The following is a 27,165-nucleotide window of genomic DNA, read 5'->3' on the forward strand; positions in this document are numbered from 1 at the left end:
CTAGATCCCACGTGCCACAACCAGGAGTTTGCATGCCGCAACTAAAGATCCCGCATGCTGCAGCTAAGACCCAGTGCAGCCAAATAAATAAATAAATAAATAAATAAATATTTTTTAAAAAAATCAACAGGGGACTTCCCTGGTGGCGCAGTGGTTAAGAACCTGCCTGCCAACGCAGGGGACACGGGTTCGATCCCTGCTCCAGGAAGATCCTACATGCCACGGAGCAACTAAGTCCGTGCACCACAGCTACTGAGCCTGCACTCTAGAGCCCGCACGCCGCAATGACCGAAGCCACCGTGCCTAGAGCCTGTGCTCTGCAACAAGAGAAGCCACCACAGCGAGAAGCCCACACACTGCAACCAGGAGTAGCCTCCACTCGCTGCAACTAGAGAAAGCCCGTGCACAGCAACGAATACCCAATGCAGCCAAAAATAAAAAGAAATAAAAGAAATAAATTTATTTAAAAAAATCAACAGAAATGTAGGGCTTTTGCCTGGGGAAGTGGTAAAGCACACACACACACTCAGACAATGCAGTTGGGGGTACAAATCAATACCAACTCTCCTGAGTGCAATTGGCTTCGAAGGTCAAAACCCTGGAGAACACACACCCTTGCTGGAGCACCCCGACTTCGAGGAATTTATCACCCCTTCATCCACTTAAGTTTTGCTACAAGATTTCCACGTGGCTGGTTCTGGGAGGTGTGGGTGTACCCTGGGGCTCACGGAACAGTCAGGGTGGCTTTATAGCAGGAGGGGACATGTCAATAATAGGAGTGTAACCACACTCAGCAAAGAGTGACACTCACAAAATGAAGACAAAGGCCAGCATGCGTCGGTAGAGGATGGGGATGGGGGTCAGGTGGAGACCTCCTTAGATGTGAAGGCACAGCTGAGGAGGCGACATTTAGGAGGACAAGGAGGAAGCTCTGTGAAGCAGCCAGGGCAGGAACAAGCCAGGCAGGTGTGAGGAACCAACAGAAGAGGGGCCTGGAGCTGGGGGAGGGGAGGGGCGGCCAGAGATGAGGCTGCATGGCTCATGGGGGTCCCTGGGTTCTTCTCAACCATGGCAGGGGTTTGAATTTTATTCTAGAAGAATATACTGTGCACCAAAATGTGGGGTGGAGGAAGTGTGGCTGGTTTTTATACTCTTGCTTTGTCTTGTCTGTGTATTTAATTTTACTATAATGCGTATACCATTCTTGTATTAAAAGGAGAAAAACAGGGACTTCCCTGGCGGTCCAGTGGTTGAGACTCCGTGCTTCCATGGCAGGGGCCGCGGGTTCAATCCCTGGTCGGGGAACTAAGATCCCGCATGCCGTATGGCACAGCAAAAAAAAAAAAGAGAAAAACACTAAAAATATTCTGAGGCAAGTCTCTTCTTCAGTGAGGATGGGGATTGGATGGGGGGCCTCCCATAATGAGGTGACATCCCTATTCAGTGAGGTGATATTTGTATTCCTAATCCATGGGGCTTCTACTCCTAGGAAGGGCTACATCTTCCTAGGAGATGGTGGTGTGTGTGTGCATGTGTGCGTGTTTGTTTGTTTACATCCTCTCCCAATTCCACAAACATTAATACCAAGGGACAAAAGAAGCGTGAGTGGTCAGTGAACTGTGTGTGTGGTGACATGGCTAGGAGACAGGGTGCTGCTCTCTCGAGGGTCCGAGAAAGCTCCCTGAGGAGGTAACACAGCGCTGAGACCTAAACAGTGCGAGGGAGGCAGGGCAAGAAGATCTGCGGGAAGAGGGTTCCCGGCAGGAAGAACAGCCTATGCAAAGGCCCTGAGGCAGGATCGAGCCTGGCAGAGTCCAGGGCTGAATGCAGGCCGGGGAGCCTCGCACAGAGTTGAGGTTGGGGAGGAACAGAGATGAAAATGCACACCAGCCAGATGGCCCAGGTGGGGCCGGATAAGGTTTGGAGTCTGTTTCAATGTAATGCAAAGCCACCCAAGGGTTCTAGCCAGGCCTGGGTCGCCTCCAGGGAAGCCCTGTCCTTTCTTTCTGCTCCTCCCCAGTGCGGCCACCTTCACTCAGAGCTTCCCACGCGGCTCGCCTTGCCGTGCCAGCCGGCGGGGAGGCAAGTTCCTGCAGGACGGCACGCTGTCGCAGCCACCAAGGGCCCCCTCCCCCTCACTTTCTCCTAAAGGGCCCCCGCTGTGACAGCTCCATCACCATCAGGCCTGGGTCTGACAGATCTGCTGAGGCCACCCCAGTATCCATCTTTCTTCTTCCCCAAGTAGCAAACCCCAGTGTTTCCTACTTCAAATCTTCTTCAAAGACTCCCCTGTGGCTCACATGGCCATGTCCCTCACTTCTTGCCCCGAGGGTGTGAGCGGAAGTCACCTGCAAAGGGCTCCAGGGAAAGCAGTTGTGTCCTGTAAAAAGGGATCCCATCACCCACGCTCTGATCTGTGGCCCTTAACCATTCCAAGCCTCAGTTTCCCCATCAGTAACATGGGGTAGTGGTGCCGATAGTAACTGTCTTGCCCCTTCATAGGAGTCAGGAGGAAATAACCTTGGTGCGGTGAGACAGGTAAGGGATGCTGGGGGTGGTCTCTCAAGGAGATGACCTTTCAGCTGGAACCTGAAGGATAAGAAGGGGCTGCCTTGGGCTTCCCTGATGGTGCAGTGGTTGAGAGTCCGCCTGCCGATGCAGGGGACACGGGTTCGTGCCCCGGTCCGGGAAGATCCCACATGCCGCGGAGCGGCTAGGCCCGTGAGCCATGGCCGCTGAGCCTGCGCGTCCGGAGCCTGTGCTCCGCAACGGGAGAGGCCACAACAGTGAGAGGCCCGCGTACCGGAAAAAAAAAAAAAAAAAAAAAAGAAGGGGCTGCCAACAGGGTGTGCTGGGCTCCAGGCGGCCTCAGAGGCCCCAGCTCAGTGACCGCGAAGAGGGGGTGAATGACGGCGGAGCAGTGGGAAAGGTGGGGCCTCGTGAGGTGAGGAGGAGAGTTCAGACCTGAGATGGAGTGACCCGGCTGTGGTCCTCGGCAGAATCTATAAAACTGACCGAGATCTGGGCGACGGAGCCCCGTCTCCCAACAGGAGCACGTCTGCCTCCAAGATCTCTTCTTGGGCTATACTATGGACCCAGAGCCGGGCAGAGGGAGAAGGTGCCTGGATGCAGAGGTTATCAGGCCCAAAGCTAGGACCTTGTTTTTGCCCGAGGCCCACAGTCTGGGGACATTTACTCCATTCTCTGTAACGTCTTCTCCTCCATGTGAGTGAAAGTGGGTAAACCTTATTATGCGCAGAGGATCTGGAAAGAAGGAGACCTAACCCCACAGAGACTGGAGAAGCCAGAGGCTCTGCAGGGGGCCACTCACAGGTTCAGCCACCATGCCTTGGCCTTGAGCACCAGTCCCCTCGGCAAACTTCCTTGGAGCCCACTCCTGGGTCATCTCGCTGTGTGGCCTTCCTCTAGGCCCCCAAGCACAGCGGGGCACCCTCTACCCTCTCAGAACCCATGCCATGGTCCAGAATTACCCGTCTGCCCCCTCACCCAGTGGGGAATCGGACCTTGGTCCCAGCACCTGGCACAGGATGGGTCACCACTGAACACCCAAGGAACACACTGGAACGTAAACTCTGGGTCCCCCCATGGCCACAAACATAGTGTAAAACAAGCTGAATGCAGATGCCCTGTGAGATACCAAGACTGCTCAGAAAGACCTACAAATCAGGCTCCCCAAACTAAAGACACAGCATCCCTCATGATTATTCTGGTGACACCCGTGAGAAAGGCCAGGTAAAGTGCTCAGGCATCTTTTCAATCTGCTAAGATCTTTGACAACAAAGAGGGCATGATTTGGGCTGGAGAGGGTTTGAGTGGCATCAGAAATCAGGATGCCTCTGTCGGGACTCGCAGCTGACACCTGGAAGCAGCATCCCGACCTCTGGATGTGCGGGCTTTTCTAAGTGTCTTTGCCAGCTTGCATTGGGGTGTGGAGTGTCCATGGGACAGACTGCCTCCCCCTGGACCCTGGGATACAATCTGGTACACTGGTGGGAATGGCCTATCTCAAAACATGGATGGGAACACGGATGGGCTTCAGGGCTGTGGGATGGGGGAGCAGTTGGCAGGTAGGCTACAGAGGAACTCAAAACACTGGCTTCTCGACTCTTAAGCTGTGTGTCCTTGGGCTTGTGACTGCACGTCTCTGAGCCTCAGATTCCTCATTTATTAAATGGGGTAAGAACATGTAATCCTTTGATGTTCTAGTGAGATGAAGCCTGACAAACTAAAAAATGTTAGCTGTCATTATCTTTCCTATAATTCAGGAGCCATGACAAGAAAACCAATCTCACTATATTCCTGGCATACCGATTTAAAAAAAAAATTGTTTTTCAATTTCTCAGTCGATGTATTGCATGTACCAACTGATGGTTGGCTGTTCCCAAAAGCACACTCATCTTTAGGGTATCTGGTTCCTTCCTAGCACCTTGTCACAGTGCAGTTTTACATTTTTTCAGCGTTGTTTGTTTACTGTCTGCTTCCCTCCCTGACGGCCAGGGCCACTGCCCTGTCCACTGCTCTCCCCAGGGCCCAGGACACTTACAAGCTCTCAATACATATTTGTCGAATAAAAGGGGGACAAAGCTGTCCCCACCGTGTGGCAAAGTGACCCGAGGCCCCGACAATTCCCGCACCCCTCCCCCAGTCCAAGGGCGGAAGACCCCAGGCCCAGAGGAGCAAGTCTGTGTAAACAGCAGGAAAGCAAAGGCCTGAAGCAGGATTCAGAAGGGCGGAAAAAGAATTTTGGAAAATGCTGCGAAACACAGAAAGCCGCAGCTTGGCGAGAACGGCACCTCGCCTGGGGAGGACAGCGGGAGCCGGCAAACCTTCCCCTCTCCAGGGATGTTTGAGGGGCTTTGGTGTTTTGTTTGGACTTTAATCACAGAGACTCGAAATCTGCTGCCTTATTATGAAAATACATTTGCAGACTGAACATCCCGGGCCTGGGACTCTGAGGGCAGCCCTTGCTGGAGAAGCCAGGGATGCTGAGCTGGGTGGGGAGGGCCCTGTGGGAAGGAGCAGCCTCGTCCCAGGCCACTGCCTCGGAAGCCGCTCCTCTTTCTGTCCTGCCTGGAGCACTGGGACCCCCAAAGGGCATGGGCTGTGGAGCGGGGCGTGGAACAGGCAGGCTGGGCTGGGCTGGGCGTTCATGAGGGGGACCCGCAAGCCGGGCTTTTTCCCCTCCCGCAGCCGGTGAAAGCGGTCGACCCACCCAAGCTCCCTCCCTGCCGGCCAGGGCTGCCTGCAGCCTGTTTGGGGGTGGGGTGGCCGGGCTGGGGAGGTCGGGGGGCTGCACCGGCCACGTGAGGACAGCAGCTCCTCTGACCCACTTGGTACAAGAGGTGCCAGGAGTCCCCAGCACGCTCTTTCTTCTTGCTGAACAAGATGGATTGGAAAACAAATTGGCTCAAATAAAGCATGTAATTAGATTAAAGCCTCTTGCCCAGAGCCTTGGGGACTGCAAAAGCCCTCCCGACTCGGGGCGGGAGACCTCGGCTGGCTCAACCAGTGCCTGGCCATCCAGAATCTTCTCTTGATCCTCAGCTGCCCATCCTCAGTCCTTCCCAGCTGGGGTAAACTGCGCTGAGGGAAGTCATTCTGCCCTGGAGATGGTCCCAGGCCCTGCTCTGCCACCAGCTCCGCAGGCCTTGGGGTCCCCTCTCCCCTGCCTGCAGACCCCGCCTCAGCCTCAGAGGGCGGGTGTGTCCAATCTATGAGCTCACACCGGAGCTCAGCACGAACAGCTGGGACGGGGATGTACACACCTGGGCAGCTCCGGCCAAAGCACTTTCCACCCACGACCCCAATGACCGGTAAGGAGGCCGGGTAGGTAGCATTAGGACCGCCATTTCCATCACACACATGAGAAAATAGGACCACAGTGTCCACTGTCCCAGGTCATGGCCACTGGGGACACTTTCCCTATCACCAACCACTCCTCACTCTAGGTCAGGGCCACCCAGAGGGGTCTCTGCCCCCAAAGCCATGGGCAACCTGATGACTGAGCAATGAGCCTTAACCTCCCCCCACCCCAATGCAGGGGATGCCCCTTCTCAAGGGACCATCCTCTTGGCTTCCTGTCCTCAGGCATAAGCCCTGTGTAACTGCCCCCTCCCCCAGCCATCCTCCCATCACAGCCCTTCCCAAAGAGCCAGCTCCCGTCACCATGCCCCCTCTGTCCTTCCTCCCACCAGCCACGCCCTTAGGAAATGTGGCTGTGATCACAGGCTGCCAGAGGAAGGCAGGAGCAGGTAGACTGCAGTCAAGAAGCTGCTGCACCCAGGGATTAGACTCCTCTTCCCAAAACTGTTTCTGACGTACTTCCCCACCAAAATAGCAGATGAGCTTCTGGCCCTTAGAAACGAACGACAGCCTGGGCAGAGAAGAGGAGGAGGGAAAGGAGGAGAGCTGGTATGACACTCTGGAGTCCTAGTTTGAAAGGCCTGATGAGGAGCAACTTGTCTCTAGAATAAAACACGATGGCTGCCGGAGGAGATGCTGACCGGGAGCAAGCGTGGAGGCAGGAAAAGCAAAAGGGCAGCACGCACGCTTCCAGTTTCCCTGTCGAAGCTCACGGCAGACATTACTAATCAACCTCAGCACCCAAGGCACCCAGAACTCAATCAGGTGCTTCTCGTGGCTCAGCGGGAAAACTGTCACACTCTTCCCATTCCTGGTTTATTCTGTCATTTGCCACCGACTGACAGACTGGACACAGGCCATAGAATCCACCTTCTGGGAGCTGAAAAGGGTCTTAAAAGGCAGTTCACCCTTGCACCTCCCTTTGCCATCCCACCGTCTGAATCAGCCCCACCACTGACCCTAGGGTTGGACAGGACATCTATCACCTGAGCCTCACCTGCTTCTGTGACATCCCCCCGCCCCCAAGACGTCCTTAGATCCATTGTCTGGAACAGCCCAGCACAAGTCTACCAACCACCTGATTAACCAACAGATCAGCCCTCAAGATTTTCAGGGGAAGTGCCCCTCCCTCCCAAGCTTCTTGGTTCCTTCAAACTCCAAGGACATGGCTTTCTGAACCCCCATGATGCTGGTCCCACTTCTTAACCTCTCTGTTCCTCAGCCGTCTGATGTGAGAACTGAAGAGGCAAATCCAGTATCCTCTTTACTTTACGGACATCTATGCTGAGTGTGGAAATGCTTCCAGACGGTAAAACCCTACCTACCTGGAGGTCCCCTGTCTGTTTCTTTCAGTTCTCTGGGATACAGGTGAGAAGCAGGAAGGAAGAGGTTAGAAGCAGCCAAGTAACTATCACAAAGGAAATCCCTTTAGATCTTCATTCACAGCTTAATTATCTTTTATTTATAAACACGGATAATAAATGTCATTATCACCATTCCCAGAACATGGTACACTGGGACCTATATTTAGGTGGGGGGAACTTCTGAGCTACCCATTGGCAGGAAGAAGGAATGGCTAGCAGAGAGCAAGGAAGAGGCAGAAAACTATGAAAAGCAGATGTAGAATACCTAAGGACCATTTTGAATAGAGGCCAACAGTCCTAAAACGGCTGAAAAAGCTTGTTTACAGTATAATCCTTTTTTTGCAATGGCTGCATCATCCTGAGAAGTTAAATCACGTTCAATGTGCATTGCTTAATATGGCAGGAAAGCTGGCAATACATTCGGGAAAGATTTCCATCCAAAATGGTTAAAAAAAAGTTACGTGGCATTATAACGAATTATGGCATCTGGAAACCGTATTTATGGGGGCCACTCATTCCACAAAAATGCAAGAACCACAGCAGATACAGAGACCCTTCCTGTCAAGTCCAGACTCGCTACCCTCTCAAGTGGAGAACGAAGGTACCACGTTTGCTTTGGGGAAGGAAAGAATTCTGGATATACTTCGGGTCACCATAGAGCCCACATCCCCCAGGGAAGGTGCTGGAGTCTTCATGTTCCAGGCAGAGGCACGGCTGTCCTCCCCAAGAGCCACTGCAGGGCCTAGAGGATCATGGTCATCAAAAGGCCAGTGGACTTCACCCCTGCCCTGCCCTGCCCTGCCCTCCCCTCCCCACCTGGACATGTCTAGGTTTTTTTTTTTTTTTTTTTTTTTTTTTTACAGGCTCTGGACGCGCAGGCTCAGAGGCCATGGCTCACGGGCCCAGCCGCTCCGCGGCATGTGGGATCTTCCCAGACCGGGGCACGAACCCGTGTCCCCTGCATCGGCAGGTGGACTCTCAACCACTGCGCCACCAGGGAAGCCCCATGTCTAGGTTTTAACAAGACAGCCAAGGTCATCTTTTATACCAGCCTTCTGTTTCTTACTCTTCTGTCTCCAGGAGCCCCCCAGACACGAGGTTCCCAGCCGGAGCTCCAAATCTGTCTCACCATTTTACAGGGCACCCTCTGAGCCTGTGCTGCCCGAACTCGCACCCACCGTCCACAGACCAAAGGGTATCGGAGCCAGAGAAGGGTGTGTCTCAGGGGCTCGAGCCAGGCAGTGATTCCCACACATCCCTCCAGGGCTGCCCTGACCCGCCACTGGGAAGTTCACACTGGGAGAAGCTTCCCGTACAATTCTGGTGGTCAACGGACTAACCAGCTCTCACCTGCAGGCGAGGCCATATTTGTGGGAGGCACCCCTCAGCTGTGTTCCCAGCACCCACAAGCACCAGCTCCTGGTAGAAGCTGGGAAACAGCTACCTGGGCCCTGGGACAAGTTAACTCAGAACCTTCTAATCTCATGTGCCTCCACCCTTGGACGTCAGGCTTTCCCGTAGCCCTGAGGCCCCAACCACCCGCTTCCTTCTCTCCCCACTACAACGTGCACGTTGAAACCCGGAGCCACATAACAAGTTCCAACATCTTTTGTCAAAGGTCCAAACGCTTGCAGGAGGTGAAGCCTGCAAAGCCCGGTGGAGAACACAGGTAGAGATTTCTGCTCGCTGGCAGATGCGCTGCCCAGCTGGATGAGGGATGTCTGATTGGGACAGATGGGGGCAGGGTCCCCACCTCTATGAGGGAAAGACGTGGAAACCAAATCCTCATCAGAGCCAGAGGAATACAGCCCCTGGCCACTTTCCAAGATGCAAGTTCGGCCACTTTCCAAGATGCAAGTTCTGCCACATGAGATGGACCTTCCAGAGGTTTTGCTTGAGGACCCCAAACTTCTAGCTCTGCCGCTGGTTCTCCTTATCTGCTCTCAGGTGCCATCAGGAAACAGCAGCCCATCCGGAGGGGTGACGAGCCACCTGGGACTTGAGGCTTTGAATGGGTATGGAACAGACCCAGCAGGCTCTTAGCAGAGACTGACACTGGGAAGCCTGGAGACAGCCACGGGGGTATCTGCTAACACAGGCACACTTGGTTCTGCTCTAACAGGTAACCGTCTGACTTAGAATCATCTAGTCGGGCATCTTTCTCACCTAGTAAACCGTGGTCCCTTGAACTCAGGACTCCACGTTCCATCATCTCTGGAACCCCAGCCCCCAAACCAGGCCCTCAGGAAATGTGCATCTGATGAATGAATGAAAAAGAAAATGTATAAACGGACAAGTGCACAAATCCTCATGTCGGAATTCCCAAGGAATGCTAGGAGCTGGGGGTGGGGTGGGAGACTCAAAACCGCTCCCAAGCCTGGCTGAACAAGAAATCCCCATTTTCAGGCTGTAGCCCGGATGAGGCCAAGGGAAGGATTTATTGAGCACGGGATCAGTATTTCATAAACCCTTCCAAACTGCAGAAAAGGCTGCACCTGCCTCCGTCAGTCTGCGGCTGCTAATCCGCTGTAACAGCTCTGTGCCCTCCTTTCTGTCTCCCGCTCGGAGGGCAGGGTTAGCCTGTGTATCCGCCTTTAATAAGCTGAAGCCATTGGGGCGCTGCATTCACTGCTCTCTGCTCCCACAGGGCCGGCCCCACAGGGTCCCCTTGTCGGCTCTCCGAGTGAACAGGGGATTTTGTGTTCGGCAGGGGAAACAAAGCTGTCCCAACGGGGATCCAGTTGGCTATGGATACGCTTCTCCAGCCAGAGCCAGCAGTGGACACAGCCTGGAGCTGCTGTCGGCGCTGAAGGGTGATTCAGTGGCACGGGGGAAGGAGGCAAAGCTGGGCTTCCTGGGAAAGTCATGAAAGAGAGGGAAGCTGGTGGCCCTGCAGTGTCCACCCCAGTGGCTGGTTGGCTGGTGAGCCCAGCTGGTTAGGCCAGTGCCGATGAGGTCTCGCCTCTGCTGAGTTCCCTGGGTGGGCTACCCCCCAACCTGGGCAGCTGTCGGGCAGGATGGCCACCCACCCCGGGCAAAGACTGCACTAAACGGCTTCCTACATAGAGAAAAGGCCCTCAGAGTTCACCATCACTTTCTGATGCCAGTTAACTGTGGCACCCTGATGCCAGGTGGCCACAGACACCCCGAAGTCAGCAGAGTGAACAAAAGGTCTATGGCGAAGACTGTATATCGTTTCCAGACCCCATTTTAGTTTCCTCCTGGGCTCAGAGACTAGATTACTCAGACCCCCTTGTGCGAGGTGTGGTCGTGTGACCGAGTCCGGCCACGGGACGTGGGTAGAGGCGATGCAGACGCTTTCAGTCCTGCCCGGAAAAGGGCTCCCATAGGCACTGTCTTTCCAAACCAATGACTCCAAGGCCCCAGGGGATGGCAGAGCCACATGACTGAAGGAGCCCGGGCCCCTACTCACTGCCTGGAAGGGAGCCGCCCAGCCAGGAACACCTGCGATGGACCGTCGGGATGCTTCTTACAGAGCCTACCCTGACCAATACAGCGTTGGTGAGAAGTAAAGAGAGTCTGACCTAGGACAGCAGCAGCAGTGTGTACATGGCAGCGAAGAGAGATACGAGAGAGATCTCAATACTGTCTTTACTAAGTGACTGGCTTGGTGTCAGAGGGAGGACATGGGCCCCAGAAAAAAACCACCAGGCCTTTCCACAGCATAGGCTGTTGGGGAGTGAACAAAACAGAAATCCACAGGTGGTCCCCAAATCCCAGTAAAACTTGCCTTGCCCCCAAATAACTTACAAACACAGCAGACGTGGTGGGTGCCTTGCCCAGAGCCCCTCTCCCGGACCAGTACCCCCACCTAGAGCTGCTGTGGGAGGTGGCGGCCACCAGCCCACACTTGCCCTTCCTCTGAAGGCCTGCCCTTGGCTCATGGAAACTGCTCTGCTTGGAAACATCCACACGCCCCGTCCCAGTGAGCACTCCAAAGCCAGTGGCCAGCTACGTGGGCAGGCACCCAGCCCTTTTGCTTATAAGCAGGACAACTTCTCTGGGGTGATTCACTGTCTAGACCGCCCATGGAAACAGGCTGAGGCCAGACTTCTGAACCCGCACGTTTTCCTAGCTTCTTCCCCTGGCCTGCTCCCGTCACCCCCTTACTAGTTTCTCCTGAGAACATCCTCTCAATAAATCATGTCACAAGGATCCCTGGCTTGGGGCCCCTGACAACCCAAATGAACGGCTGGCACTGCACCTCTTCCCCCATCCACAGCAATACCTTTGCCACAAAGAGGAGGAAGGACAGGGATGAAGTCCAGAGCCAAGACAATCCTAGATGATCGGGCCTGAAAGCACCGCCACCTTCTCAGAGGTCTCTCCATCTGGTGAAGATGTCCTCGCCTGCAGGGCGATTTTAGATGCTGGAGTACAACTTTCCAACCCTGGGACTGAAGGAGGTGACCTCACGGGACAGAAGGAATGCCAGGAAACTAAGGCTGTGTCCCGCCTGCCGGGGGAGTGGGTAGGGTGGCCATGAGTGGAAATCTAACCCAGCCTGGCTTGGAGGAAATTTTAAAGCAGCTTTCACTAAATCTGCTGCCCCAAACACTTAGGAATTTCTCACCTCTCTTCAGCAAGAGGAATCTTGTCCAAGTCCCCGTGTCTGATTTCTCTCCACAGCGTACCGCTTGAAAGGATGCTGGCTTGAGGCACTATGGCCCACGGAAACTTGGGTGATGGGAGACCTGGGTCCTCACCTAGGCTCTGCCATCCACCCACTGTGTGACCTCGGCCAGGTCGCTGTCCTCTGGGCCTCAGTCTTCCCATCTGTCAAATGTGGAGGCCACATCGGATGAGCTATCTCTAGGTGTCCTACTGGTATCAAGAGACAAAATTCCACTCCCAGGATGCCTTTCAGGAGAAAGGCTGAGAAACGTGTAACCACCTGCTCTCTGGGAAGAAAAAGCCTTGATTTGTAGCTTGTGCCAATTTCCAAGGTGTAAATATTCCCAGCGCAGCCAATTTCAAACTGCCAGCAGGATGCCCTGAGCACAGCTGGGAAGAGATACTGACAGTCAGCTCTTGGGAGCAGGTGTGTGCCAGCCCCAGTGCACCACCGATTTTCAGACACCTCTTAGCACAGGATAAATTCGTTTCAGACCCCGATTCATTTCCAACCTCTGCAAACAAAACAGCTCTCTCCTTTCCTCGATCCTACAACACACTTTACTCTTGAGCAGAGCCCACAAAACAGTGCAAATCACACTGGCCATCATCTTCCCTGGGGAGAAGCTGACCTCTCCCACGGAAGGAACTGGAAGGGGCCAGTGCCCCACTGCGCCTCCCCAGATACAGATCCACTGCTGTAACTGAGATAAAGCCCTGCCCTGGGGGGAAAAGACACAAGGCCCCTGATCTGTGTGGTCACGCCTCAGGGCAGAGTAGGACTAGTTTCATAAGCCACACCCATAGCTTTAGGAGCAGCGGGACAGGCGGCAAGAGAGTCCTGCTCCACAGGAGGTAGGTTGGGGGGTGGGGACAGTCTGTGCTGCGTATCAGGTGGTAGGGGGCAGCTGGTAGCCTCGTCCACCTCAAGGCCATGTTGGTCCTTCCAACACTGAAGGTCCATGTCCACAGCAGGGAGGACGCCTGCATAGTGAGCAGACAACATCCCCCATCCATTCTCCTCTTCACCTTCCCTCCCCTGGGTCTGGGCACCATTCCTGGTCCAAATCCCTCAGGGTCCCCTCAACACAGCCCTGAAAGAGCCCCCAAGGCAACCACCCGGGTTCTACGACCATAAGGCCCCACGATCACAGTCTCCCAACCAGCCTTCCAACTAGCTGGGACCTGGAAACACTGAGTGGGAAGGGGCCGAATAGATCATTAGCCCAACACCTTCATTTCATTGAGAAGACTGAGCCCAAAGCTATCAAGTGGCCTGCAGGATGCTTTAACTGGGTCACTAGGGTGGGGGGAGGGTCATGAAAAACTCAAAATCCCTGCTCTTAACGATGGCATTTAACACCTGCTGTCATTACCACTTGCCATGGATGGAACTGTGTGCCACCAACACTCCCATGTTGAAGCCCTAACCCCCAAAGTGATGGTGTTTGGAGGTGGAGCCTTTGAGGGGTAATTAAGGTTCTATGAGGTCATGGGGGTGGGGCCCATGAGGATGGAATTAGGGCCCTTATAAGAAGAGACACCAGGGCTTCCCTGGTGGTGCAGTGGTTGGGAGTCTGCCTGCCGATGCAGGGGACGTGGGTTTGTGCCCTGGTCCGGGAAGATCCCACATGCCACGAAGCAGCTGGGCCCGTGAGCCATGGCCGCTGGGCCTGCGCATCCGGAGCCTGTGCTCTGCAATGGGAGAGGCCACAACAGTGAGAGGCCCGCGTACCGCAAAAAAAAAAAAAAAAAAAAAGAAAGAAGAGACACCAGAGAGCTCTCTCCCCGCCAGGTGAGAACACAGTAAGAAGTCAACAGTCTGCAAGCCAGAAGGGGGTCCTTGCCAAAACCCAACAATGCTGGCACCCTGATCTTGGACTTAACACACTCCAGAACTTTGAGAAAATAAATTTCTGTTGTTTAAGCCACCATTCTACGGTCTTTTGTTACGGCAGCCCAAGTGGACTAATGCATCACTACTATTATTATCAAGTCTGGAGTAGACTTAAATCCAGCAGGTATTTAATAAATCAAAGGGACCACCTCTGGGGTTGGGGGTGGCGGTCTTTACTAAGTTCAGTGGCATCTGAGGTTCTGCAGGGGCCGAGCCCAACAGCAATCCAGAGAGGGGACGGACTGTGACGCCAGCACAGTGTGTTACTGTGTGTCCACTCCCACCAGCACCCAGCCCACGACCTGGACAGGAATCTCAAGGGAGGTTCCGGGCACAGCTTTGGGCAGGGGGCCACCCTGCAGGGTGGGGATGGGGTCTCGGCATCCACCCTGCCTCAGCCTAGCTCTGCAGCCTGCACGCCCCCAACCCCCAGCCTCTGCAGTCAAGGACCCTGTGACATCCTCGTGACACAGGGCGGGTCCTGGGGATTCCAATCCTCTCTCTCACTGACACCTGTCACTTGCCCCATTCCCATCTGCCATCCCCCTTGAGTCCCCGGTGGGAAGAGCTCCCAGAAGGGCTAAATATTCCTCCCCCAGGCTTCTCTGGCCTCCCAGCTCATCCCTTTATCCTCCTCCAAGGCTGGTGGCAGCTCCACCTGCAAAAGCCCAGCCACAGGGGAACAATGCGGTCCCGAAACCCCCCATGCAAATGGCTTCCTTTGTGCTCCCCGGGGGAGGCCCCCAGTGGCTCTCCGCAGGCCCTGCTCACCCCAGCCTGACCTCTGCCCTGGCCCTTTGTGCAAGCCCCAAAGAGGGGAGGGAAGGGAAGGGGGAGGGGGGAGGAGATGGGGAAAGCGAGGGAACAAGGAGGTGGTGGGGAAGAGAGACAGAGACAAAGGCAGAGGGAAGACCCAGAGACAGAGAGAGTCTAGAAAATCAGAGCGAGACAGGCAGGCAGGCAGACTGACAGACAGAGGGAGAAACTGGTTCATGCAGGCTGCCCAGAGCAGGGTCTCCTGGCTGAGTGGATGGAAACACAAGTCGTACCATGTGAAACTGCCGTTTCTGTGGGTCACAAATGGTCGAAGAAAATGACAATTCCATTTGGTCCAACCTAACACATACGCATCCGTCTGGTCTCCAGCCAGGGCGGGTGGAGCGGGCAGGTCCCGCTCGCGAGAAGAGCCTCCATGTGCCCTGGCTCGGCCTCTGCTCCTTTCCCGGAGGGTTCTGGGGAACTGGGCTGATGTCAGGAAATCCGGCCTTAACAACCAGAGGCTGTTTTGCCCCCAGAGCACATCTGATGAATGCAACCGTCTCGGCGACAGGCCAAGAATGCTGTGCCACACCAGAAACACAGAAGACAGCGCCACAACCGAGAATTCTCCGGCCCCGCTGGCACCTACCTGAAGTCACAGCTGATCGGCTTTTAGCTCCAGCACCCTCTGCTTCCCATGGAGGGAAGTGGCAAGGATTTATGATGGTGACTGGCTCCCTTGTCCCCTCTGCTGTGGAGGTGCCCCTTCCTTGGGGACACTCCCCTAAAGGAGGCCCAGAGCTCTCACCCCACCCCCAGCCCCAAAGCCCAAAGTTCAGGCCAGACGTGGCTATGCCTTTTCCTTTAGACCATGAAGTTAACAATGGTGATAGGTAACACCTGGGTAGCAATTTTCATCCGACACATCACTCCACATGCGTTCTAGCCTCAGAAGCAGCCCAAGCCTCCCCACCACGAGGACCCTGATGCGCTTCTAAATATAATACCTTGTGTAGCTCACGACTGCAGAATGCTTTAATAATTAAACCATGGAGTAGACCAGCTGTAAAAGACATTTGGGGGATGACCAAGAAAGCTGGAAGGTGGACTGGGCATCAGATGATATTAAAGAATTTTTGTTAGTTTCGTTAGGTGTTAATAATGCTGTTGAGAAGATGTAAGAAATGTTCTTTTTCAGAAGAGGAATTCTGAAATATTTAGGGGTGAAATGTCATAACGTCTAAGCTTTTCTTGGAAGATATTTCAGCAAAAAAAAAAATTGTTGAAGTAAATGGGACACGATGTTAAATCGAAGTGGTATGAATGTGGAGGTCTAACCACTCTATTCTCACCACTGCTCCGAGATTTTTCATGATAAAAATTTTAATAAACAATTAAATACACTAATTGAAAATATAGTAATATATAGTAAAGCTCAGAATCTTGGATAAATGTCGTATTAGGTTGGGCTAAAATTCACCATGGAAAAAGGACCAGGCAAACACTTGGCTATATGTGAGCACAGCACTTCCTGTGATCATGCAGGAAACGTTTGCTGACTTCAGAAAACTTCACTTTCTAAGCCCTCAGCGGCATCTACTTCAATATGATGCATAGCTAATAAACGAGCGGGTCCAATGCAGCAGTAGCATCCTGCCTTAATACTTTTGGAGAGAGCACATGGATGTCATCCTGTAAAAATACACCAGGGTTTCTCAACCTCGGCACTACTATTAGCATTTGGGGCTGGATAATTCATTGCCGTGGGGGCTGCCCTGTGCGACGCAGGATGTTTAACAGCATCCCTGGCCTCAACCCACTAGATGCCAGTAGCACCCTCCCCCTAGTTGTGACAACCAAAAGTATCTCCAGTAATGTCCAAATGTCCCATGGGGGCAAAACAGCCCCAGGCTGAGAACTACCGGAATATATGAGCACAATGAAATAGTTTCTTTGAAATGCTCTGTAAGCCAGTCTTTTCACCAAAGTGGACCCTCCGTGTGTAATAAGATGTATAATCTGCTTTGGAAATATACTGTATCTTTTCATTTCATATTCAAAAATTCTCCTACAACATAATTATATGGATATCCCATAAGTGAGTCACTAAAATGCTACTGAAAGACATTTAGTCGTTTCCCTCTTTTGTTATTATGATCAATGCTGCAATAAGCTACCTCGGAGCAAAGTCTTGCGACACATCACTATTCCCTTAGGCTAAATTCCTAGAAGTGAAAGGATGAGGCTAAAGATACATTTTGATACATGATGCTAAATCGCCCTTCATAAACTTGGCACCACGTTGCCCTCCCATCACCAGAGCAGGTGAATGCCTGTTTCCCTAACCCTTTCAACACTGGGAATTACTTTTTGTTTTCTAAATAGTGTCAATTTAATAAGGTTTTTATTTTATTTTTATTTATTTATTTATTTATTTATTTTTTGCTGTAAGCGGGCCTCTCACTGCTGTGGCCTCTCCCGTTGTGGAGCACAGGCTCCGGACATGCAGGCTCAGCGGCCATGGCTCAAGGGCCCAGCTGCTCCACGGCATGTGGGATCTTCCCGGACCGGGACACGAACCCGTGTCCCCTGCATCGGCAGGCGGACTCTCAACCACTGTGCCACCAGGGAAGCCCTAATAAGGTTTTTAAAATGGTATTCTTGTTAATATTATTTCTTTATTACTAGTAAGTGTAATACTTCAGATGCTTATTGCCGTTTGTACAAATTCTCTGAATTTCTAGTTCATTCTCTCAGCTCAGTTTTGTTTTAGGATCTCTTTTTCAGTGAATTGTAAAAGTTCTTTATTGAGGATATTAATCTTTGGTCATCCATGTTAAAAATTTATGTTTTTCAGCTTTTCGTTTGCCTTATGTTGCTTATAGAGATTTTTGAGGTATAGACGTTTTCTATTTTTATCTAGTTAAAATCTTTCCCTTTATGATTTCTTGCTTTTGTATCCTATCTAGAAAGCCTTCTTTACCCCCAAGATTACACGGATACTGATATACTTTATTCTAGAACTTTTAAGAATTCATTTTATTTTTTTAATTATTATTCTTTTTTGGCCACACCCCACAACATGTGGGATCTTAGTTCCCCAACCAGATATTGAACCCACGCCCCCTGCATCAGAAGCGCAGAGTCTTAACCACTGGACTGCCAGGGAAGTCCCAAGAATTCATTTTAAAGATACATTTCATACATTGGGATTTATGAGTTCACAGCATGAAGTAGAAATGTATTATTATTTTAAAATAAATAGCCATTTTCCCAGCACCATTTACCAATGGACTCATCCTTTTTCTCACTGATTTATGATCACAGCTTTATCATACACAAGTTCTTATGTTTATATTTGAGTCTATTTCTGGACTTTCTACTCAGCTTTCGTGATTTCTCTATTCCTATGCCAGGATCACACTAACGTAAATATCCTGTTTACAATATTTAAAAAATCTGTTAGGGCAAGTCACCCTTCATCACTCCTCTTTTTAAAAACATTCTTGGCTATTAAGAATCACATCCTATCCAATTGAGATGTTTTGAGTAGAATTATGTTAAACTTACAGATTTCAGGGAGAACTGACATTTTCCAATTTTGAGTCTTGCCCTTCTGGAACATGGTAAGATCTTTACTGTCCCTTGGGAAAGTTTTACCCTTTAAAAAAAATACCATCTGTACTTTTATTGCTACATTTATTTCTGTTTATTTGATATTTTTGTTGCTGTTCTAATTGGGAGTTTGTTTCCATTATCATTAAAAAACTGACATTCATCGAACACTTAACTACAGGCCAGATATCCCATTCTATGCTTTTCACTTGCTATGACATGGTTCTGTAATTGCTGATACATAGGAAAAGTTACTGACCTTTGTATGTTGATTCTGTAATGGTCCCCCTGCAGAATTCTCTCACCAGTTTTAACAGTTTTCAGCTGGTTCTCTACAGGCACATGTTAATGACACAAGGCTCTGAGGAAGGCAGAGAGGCCCTTCCCACCTCCATCCTCCACCTGTTTTCACGTATAAGCTGATCCATGTGCCCGTCTCCCTCGGCTGCCTTGTGACCAAAGGGACGGGTCACTGCTAACTGGTTCTCCCAAGCCCAGACCCTGTGGCCTCAGCCACGCCAGCGCCCCTAGCCAACCACCCTCCTTCCCAGGGGCCACTTTAACGGGCACCTGTGGAAGACAGTGGCTTTTAACTGGCTGTACCTCCATCTCTACCTTGGTTTCAGGTCCCCTGCAGACACACAGGTTTGTCTTCTCTCTTGGTAGGATGTTACCATGCAGTCAGGTGTGTGTGTATATATATATATATATTTATATATTTTTAAATTACCCTAAATTGACCAACCAGCATGACTACTGAGAGGCAGAATGATGATGGGGAGGTTAAGGTCAGTCACAGACTCTGAGGCCAGGAGACCTTGGCTGGAATCGCAGCTCACTGCCCTCTCTGTGCCTCAGTTTATCCTATGTAAAATGGGGTAACAGCAGTATCTACCTCACCTGGGTGGAAGAAATGATTAAATGGCTAAGCATCAGGAAGAGTGCTGAGCACATAGCAAGCATTATATAAATGTCATCTCCTCCTTCATTTAGCCAGAATCGATCTATCCTTACTCATGGGTCTGGTCCAAACACTTCCCGGGATAATACTTAGCTGACAGCCATTTATTCATACAGCTGATCCCGGACAGCCCTACATCCTGGGTCACACCATTTTTTGAAAACCAATCAGCACTCAGTCAATTAACAGACCTCCTTCTTACAAGTGGCACAAGCTGCTTACCAGTGTTATGGTCGGTGATCCTAGCTCCCCCGCCATGGATGCACAGGTCCCTTTCTCCTATACCGGGAGTACCAATGGCTCCCTTACCTGGGACCCAGGGAACCACATCCTCCTCAGATGACTCTAAAAGGATGCAGGCTGTGCAGTCAGACCTTTTCAACGTAACACTAGGCAACACAGCCACTGCCATACGTCTGGAAGGCAACAGAGGGCGTCCGCCATTCCCCCATGTTGGCTGAACTATTTCTGCTTGGAGACGAAGTGGGGAGGTACTAAGTGGCCCCCCAGCCTCAAAAGTCTCCCAGGGAGCAAGAGGTCAGGAAGGCAAGCATGTCCCCCACGGTTGCCCAAGCCCCAGCACCCTCTCCCCAGTTCTCCTGCTCTCCACCCAGTCCACCCCAAACAAACCAGATTCCCTGCACCCTTGCACTCTGACCTCAAAAACTCAACTTTTAAAAAATTGTAGTAAGGGGCTTCCCTGGTGGCACAGTGGTTGAGAGTCCACCTGCCGATGCAGGGGACACGGGTTTGTGCCCCGGTCCGGGAAGATTCCCACATGCCACGGAGCGGCTGGGCCCGTGAGCCATGGCCGCTGAGCCTGCGCGTCCGGAGCCTGTGCTCCGCAACGGGAGAGGCCACAACAGTGAGAGGCCCACGTACCGCCAAAAAAAAAAAAAAATTGTAGTAAAACACACATAAAATTTATGATTTTTAAATGTACAATTCAGTGGCATTAAGTATATTCACAATGTTACCCATCACCACTCTCTAGGTGCAGAATTTTCTGTCACCCCAAAAGGAAAGCCTGTACCCATCAGACAGTCACTCCCCATCCCTCCCGCCTCCCAGTCCTCGGCAACCACTAATCTTTCTGTCTCTGGATTTGCTTATTCTGGGCATTTCATATAAATGGAATCATACACTGTGTGGCCTTTTGTGTCTGGCTTCTTTCACTTAGCATAGTATTTTCAAGGTTCATCCAAGTTATAGCATGTGTCAGTATTCATTCCTTTTTATGGCTGCCTGATATTCCATTGTCTGGATATACCCCATGGAGTTTACCCATCCTGCCACCATCCATTCTGTCCCAAAGGTAGACACTGGGCTGTTTCCACCTTTTGGCTATTGTGAAGTCAAGCCCTTGAATTGATTTCCAGTCTTTAACAGGGTCTTACAGTCTGTGAGGAGGCCATCTTCTGCCTTGGGCAGCCCCACCTGTTCCCAAACAAGTTCTTCTCACGAGCCCTCCCTCTGGCTGACTCTCTACACCTGTCCTCACGCAAACCCACATCCCTGGTGAGGGGCTAAGAGACTTCAGCTCAACCCTTCTATACGCTGCAGTGTTTGTATTTTCCATGGCGTTCCATTGCTTTAAAAAAATTTTTTTTTCATTTTTATTTATTTTTGGCTGCATTGAGTCTTCATTGCTGCGTGTGGGCTTTTCTCTAGTTGCAGCGACCGGGGGCTACTCTTTGTTGTGGTGCACAGGCTTCTCACTACGGTGGCTTCTCTTGTTGCGGAGCATGGGCTCTAGGCACACGGGCTTCAGTAGTTGTGGTTTAGCGGGCTCTAGCGCGCAGGCTCAGTAGTTGCTGTGCACGGGCTTAGTTGCTCCGCGGCATGTGGGATCTTCCCCGGCTAGGGCTCAAACCCGCGTCCCCTGCACTGGCAGGCGGATGCTTAACCACTGCGCCACCAGGGAAGACCCTCCACTGCTTTTTTACTGAGCACTTAGGATAAACCCGCCACTGAACCAAAGGCTTTACCCAGAGCATCTCATTTAATCCCCACAACAACCGTACACCACAGGGTTATCATGACCGCGGTTCACAGGGGAGGAAACAAGATCAGGCAGAACTCCCAGTTCAGTGCCCTTCCCCCCACCCCCACCGCCCGAACACTCGGCCAGTACTGCGTTCAACTCTTATCAGCTCGTTTCCTCTACTCACCCAACCTACCCCCTACCCTGGAAAACCAAAGCCTAAAATGAGAACAATCCAAGCTTATCCAGCAGCAGGTCTATAAAAACCCAATTGTCTTCCATGAAAAAAATGGAGGTGCTGCGAGGCCCCCAGAGGTGACATCTCTCAGCCCACTCCCACCCCACACCTAGGAGCACCTGAGGCGGGGCGGCTCCCGTAGGTTCAGCCGACAGGCTCCCCCGAACGGCTGCCGGGGGGCCTCAGAAGCCACCCCTACCCCCCGCTGGACCACTGGAGCAGCTGGCAAAGGGCACCACTCGGGGCCCCAAAGGGGGTGAATGCAACTGGGCCAGAGGGTGGCCCCCAGACCCAGGTGGGGGCGGCGGAGAGAAGCCGGTTGTTCGCTCTCGTACCTGCATCCTGGGTCCAGCTTCCACTCGGACGACAGCCGCATCCCTTCGTTCCAGCCCAGGAAGCCAGCTCAAGTCAACAGCTTTCTGGCCCCGCGCAGAGGCGGCCCTCCCTCCCTCAGGCTTTCTACGTTCCGTCTTCCGGGGAGGCTCACGTGGGCTCCCACGTGGGAGCCGTTTACACCAGGGAAAGCAGCAAATGCTATACATCAGGCCCCGCCCCAGCCAGGTGTTAACTGTTTACCTGCGTGTCTCTGCTCATGAGGACCTGCAAGGCCCGTGGAAGAAGCTGGTCAGCAGAGGGGGGAGGGGCGCAAGCAGGCATTTACAAGGAAGCAGAAAGCTTATTAGCAGGAGAAGTTCAATCCTCCCAAGAGAAGCAGGGCGGGGAGGGCCCAGGACCGTTGGTCCCACCCCTTCATCCCTCAAGGAAGCAGAAAAGAGAAGTCTTTGCTCTGTCCAAGGCCTCACAGCCAGGGGAGAATCAACCCCAGATCTCCCGGCTCCAAGACGGTACTGCTGCTAAACCTAGGGGTCCCCACAAACCAAACAACATGCCCGCCACAAACCGAACTCGGACAGCTACCTCGGAGTTGATGCAGGGCAAGGGAAGGCAGGCGGTGGAGGTCTCTACAACCACAAGTAGATAGGTTTAGAGCCAGTGGCCCCATCTGCCTCCTGGCCCCAGGGTTCCTCGCCTCCCTGCCCCAAGACGGGGTACCAGCCAGCTTAGCGAGCAGGTGGACAGCATTCCCGGAGTGAGCTGGCCCTTCAAGGGGATGGGTTCAGGGTGAGGTTATGTCCATCAGCTTTCAGGACAAATTCTTGGTTTATTAATTCTCCTCTGTTCCGCAGGCAAAAGTAAACAAGCTTTTCTCAGGCAGCCCAGCACGGAGGCCTTCCCTATGCAAACACTGCAAGAATCGACAGGCTTGGAAGTACTGAGCTCCCAGGCCCCGCTTCCCAGGGGGCCCCCTGGCCTCCTGCCCACAACGTCCCTCCTGCTGAGATGAGAGCAGGGCCTCTTTGTGGTGGCAGACCCCAGAGTCCCAGCGCCCGCAGTCTAGACCTGGCCCGAGTTCTCCAGAAAAAGCATCACAGATCCTGACCATTCGGAGACCCAGAGAAGGTCACAAAGGGTCTAGCCAAGGACACAGCAGCCCAGCAAGAATCACACCTGCTCACTTAGCCCCTCTGTGGAGAAAGCACTTTGTTAAAGGGTGTTCATTTACTGTTTGCATCCATTTAAACCATGTTTTTAAACGTCCAGAAAGAAGACAGGAAATAAACAGTGACAGAATCAAAAGGAGTCAGGAAAGTTAACTGAGTTGATAAAGACTTTTCAAAGAAAAAGGCTACAAGTGTTTGTTAGTTGCCCAGGAATCTTTTGTCTGGTTGAGCGGAGATCGTTGCATGTTTTATACCAGCTTCTTGTGGTGTGTACAGAAATCTCATGAGTTGTTTTTTGCTTCTCCTCTATTTTTGTTTCCATTTGCCCATTTCTAATGTGGAAGGAAAAAGCCAAAACCACTGCAAGAAACCTAAAGACAAGGTTGCAAGGACCAGAAAAATGGGAGGTGAGAGAGAGAGAGAGAGAGAGGGTGAAGATATGCCTTGGTCTTGGATGAGCTGTATTCTCAGCCCCGGTGAGTTCTGATGGGACTCATGTCACAGCAAGGAAGCAAGAATCGCGACTACGTTAACTGGAAATGTCTTCTCGCTTCAAAACTGCTCTACCCGAGATGAACTAACTGGGCTGTTGCTTTTATTGTGTTTTTACCAAAGAGCTTCCTCATCTTGCCTCCCAGGCACCCGTGATGCTGCTTCCTTCATCCCCTTCCCAGCACTATTTCTCCTGTAAGTGTCCCCCGGGGCTCAACCAAAGGTGACAGAAGACTCTGCCCAACAACCCAAGACCAAAATATCTTTGGTTTTCCCCGGTGTAGCCTCCAGCACTCCCTGAAATTTTCCATCCTCTCCTCTTTGAGGGCTGTTTGGTGATGGTGCACATCCAAGTTCTGAATCTGTTTTCTCTCAAGTTCCCAGGGCATGGCCAATATTAAAAAAAAAATCCAGTCTGTTCTAATGTATTCAGGTGGGGACTTCCCTGGCAGTCCAGTGGTTTAAGACTCTGCACTTCCACTGCAGGGGGCGCAGGTTCGATCCCTGGTCAGGGAACTAAGATCATGCAGGCTGTGCCACGTAGCCAAAAATAAAAATTTAAAAATTTAAAAACTAAGGGGCTTCTCGGGTGGCGCAGTGGTTGAGAGTCCGCCTGCCGATGCAGGGGACACGGGTTCGTGCCCCGGTCCGGGAAGATCCCACATGCCGTGGAGCGGCTGGGCCCGTGAGCCATGGCCGCTGGGCCTGCGCGTCCGGAGCCTGTGCTCCGCAACGGGAGAGGCCACAACAGTGAGAGGCCCGCGTACCGAAAAAAAAAAAAAAAAAAAAAAAAAAAAAAATTTAAAAACTAAAGTATTCAGGTGACCACATGGGTGCACAGACCTCCCCAACAGGTGGATCTGGGGAGGAGCAAAGGGGTTCCCAGAGCTGACACCGATGTCCCTGCAGGGCCCCACTGTCACCATTCCTGCCCCCCATTCCCACTCCTACTCCAAGTACCAGTACACAAAAGCCCCATGTGACCGCAGGCCCAGGGCGCTGGGTACAGCATGGCCTGCTCTCCTGGTGCCCCCTCCAGTCAGGCTCCGAGCCCTCTCTGTACCCAAAGCCAGGACTGGGTGACCCTTCTTGTACCAAGGACGTCCACGGACGTCACAGTGATACCTTTACTTTCTCACAGTAATGTTTTTAAATGCAGAAATAAAATCCATAGGACTACAAAGGAAACTAATCAATACTGAAATACACTTAACCCAAATATTTCCAAAACCCCAGGTTTATGGTACAGTTACGTAATGTATGTGTTTCTTTATTAATGATTATAAATCAGGATCTAGCAGCAGGTCTAGTAACTTCCATCATTCTGAAGCAATTTAGTGAGCATAAATAATATTCCATGATAGCTGCACCAACTCTAACGTGATGTGAAAATGGCTGGGATTTCTGCTGGTGGCCAAATCACTGATGTTGCTGGCCTGGCTATGGTTTGTGGCCCATCTTTGCAATAAAGGAAACTCTTTTTTTTTTTTTTTTTTTTTTTTTAGGTCCCACCACACAGCATGCAGGATCTTAGTTCCTTGACCAGGGATCGAACCCACACCCCCTGCAGTGGAAGTGCGGACTCCTAACCACTGGACCACCAGGAAAGTCTTTTTTGTTTTTTTTTCCCCCAGGAAACTCTTGATTTCAGTTAGAAGGAAGGGACAGTGAGGGGGTGAGTCTCTTCCTGTCCCAATTCATGCCCTCTCCCCAACTCTGTTTATGGACCCCAATGCTCTAGAATGCCTTTTTCATCCCCACCACCCATCTCCTTCCTTCTCTGCAACCCCGAAAGGAGTCACCCCCAGCTCAGGTGGCCCTGGGCTGGAAGGCAGCTTCTTACCCTCACTGGCTGAGCAGGAGGAACGTGGCTTTGAGGGTCCCAGGCTTGGGAGACAGGCTAGCCTTAGGCACCATTCTTGGAAGGGACATCGCAGAAAAATGCCCTGTGGCTTCATCATCCTCAATCCAGCCCAGGGGTACCACTCATACCAACCAGCGCCTCGATGGTGGTTCAGAGGAGTCTGGTCCCTCTAACCCCCTTCCCCAGGCCCCACCCCACCCCATGGCAAAAGCAGGAAAGCAGCAAAGGGGGAAGCCTACCTTCGGGCTCCTCCACGCTGCTGGCTGCAGTGGTCGGTGGTGCCACGGGGATCTCTTTGTGGGGTTCAGGATGGGAGGAAGGGGAAACAATAAGAACATGTTAGAGAAGAATGAGCACAGTGCAGACTCCTCCCAACCTTCCTGGGCCCTCCCTCCCAGCCCCACTCCTCACCCCAGGAGAGGATGGTCAGGGAGGAAGGGAAAGCCGGTGTGAGGGCCCGGGCACCCTACCTGTTCTCTTCTGGAAGCTGTCCCTCCGCCTGGCAGGGACAGGAGCGAGGGGAAGGCAGGACCCTGACCCCTCTGCTGTCTGCGTGTTGTTGACTCACCTCGGCCCCTGGGGCAGAGAGAGGGGTCCCCAGGCCCCCTGCTCATCACGATGGGGCTGCGTGGCCCGGTCTGACCTTGACTCACTGGTGGGGAAGGGGTCCATGGCAGGGGTGGCATGTGAGGGGCTGGGAGGTGTCTTCCATGTGCAGAGAAGGGCCTGCACCCCTGGCCCAAGTTCCCCGGGCTCACATCTCACATCTCACAAGCTAAGGCATTTTCTCGGTGGGCAGAAAAGACTGACAATACAGAAAAACGTAGGGCCTGACAGAAGCATGTGCTTTTTTGTGACCACTCCTCTCCTACCTAGAACGGCAACTAGCTTCTCTACAAGCTCCCGCCCGGTGCTCAGACAAGGTGAGGAAGTTCAGCCAGACTCTGGGAAGACCCAGGCTTCATGTCTCCGGCTTCCTCTTTCTAGACGAGGCCAAACCACGAACCGAAAGTCCCTGAGGGACAGGGACTCACCTCCCCTGCTGAGTGACCATGTGAACAGGGGGGGTCACAGAAGCCTCCACGAATCCCACTGGTTCTGGCCACCATCTGACTGTTGGGGGTAAGGCCTCCCTCGGACCCCCAGACTCTAGATTAGCTGCGATCTGAGGCTTTGGGGGGTCGAGATGGAACACCCGGGCCTGGGGGCAAACGTGAGGGTCACCCACAGAAGCCAGCCTCTGCACGTTCAGAAGGAACAGGCAGAAGACCCAGCCCTCGAGTCGGAGTCAAATCTTACTCTCAGGTGATTTTATCAGCGACAACAAGCCGCAGGTGCCCCGTCACAGCAGCTCATTAAGAAGCCGGGCCTTGTACCAGGCCCTCTCTAAGCCTTCATGAGCTACCTGGCCCAGCAGGAACATTCCAGAGGGAAATCCAGACAGCCCAGCCTAATCTTACAAGTCCAGGAATGGGGCTGGGGCCAGTGGCCATGGAGGTACCCTGGCTGCCCAAGCCCAGCTCCTTAGGCCCGGCTCTGGGACGTGAGCAGAGGGCCCCGGGGCTCCCAGAGCTGTTGCGAATCAGACACAAGTGTCCAAGGCACTGTCTGGGCACCTGTAGCCCGATGCTGGCAGAAAGAGCTCACAGAAATCCCAGGATGGAGACCCGGGTCTTCAGGTCCTTGGTGGGAATGCTCTCCCCAGCATCAGCCTGCCCTTTGCGAGAGGAAGGGAGAGGGTACAGAGCGTGTTGGAAAGTGACAGTTCCAGTCTCCCAAGGTTTCTGTCCTTAATTCTGAAACATCAGCTCCAATTTCAAGGCCTTTCCCCCTGGGGATTTGAAATGTTGGTTTCAGCCATTTCTGGGAAACCCAACAGCTCCTGACGCCCTTTAAAAGGGAGACCTCACTTGCTTCCTCCATGTTTTCATAAGCCCAGATGGTGGTGCTAATTTCCTCCCAGCTTTCTAA

General features: G+C 52.5%; 1 protein-coding gene across 1 annotated transcript in view; it reads right to left on the reverse strand.

Annotated features, from left to right (window-relative positions):
* The window catches only part of NTN1 (netrin 1), a gene marked incomplete at its 3' end in the record, with an annotated part of 189,768 nt that overhangs the window by 22,306 nt on the left and 140,297 nt on the right, over positions 1-27,165 (reverse strand). Inside the window, exon 4 of the mRNA XM_079724970.1 lies at positions 25,434-25,487. Coding sequence (XP_079581096.1) covers positions 25,434-25,487 — 54 coding nt within the window. The remainder of the gene's footprint in view (positions 1-25,433; positions 25,488-27,165) is intronic.

This window comes from Hyperoodon ampullatus (genome assembly GCF_949752795.1).
Source record: "Hyperoodon ampullatus genome assembly, chromosome: 19".
Lineage (NCBI taxonomy): Eukaryota > Metazoa > Chordata > Mammalia > Artiodactyla > Ziphiidae > Hyperoodon > Hyperoodon ampullatus.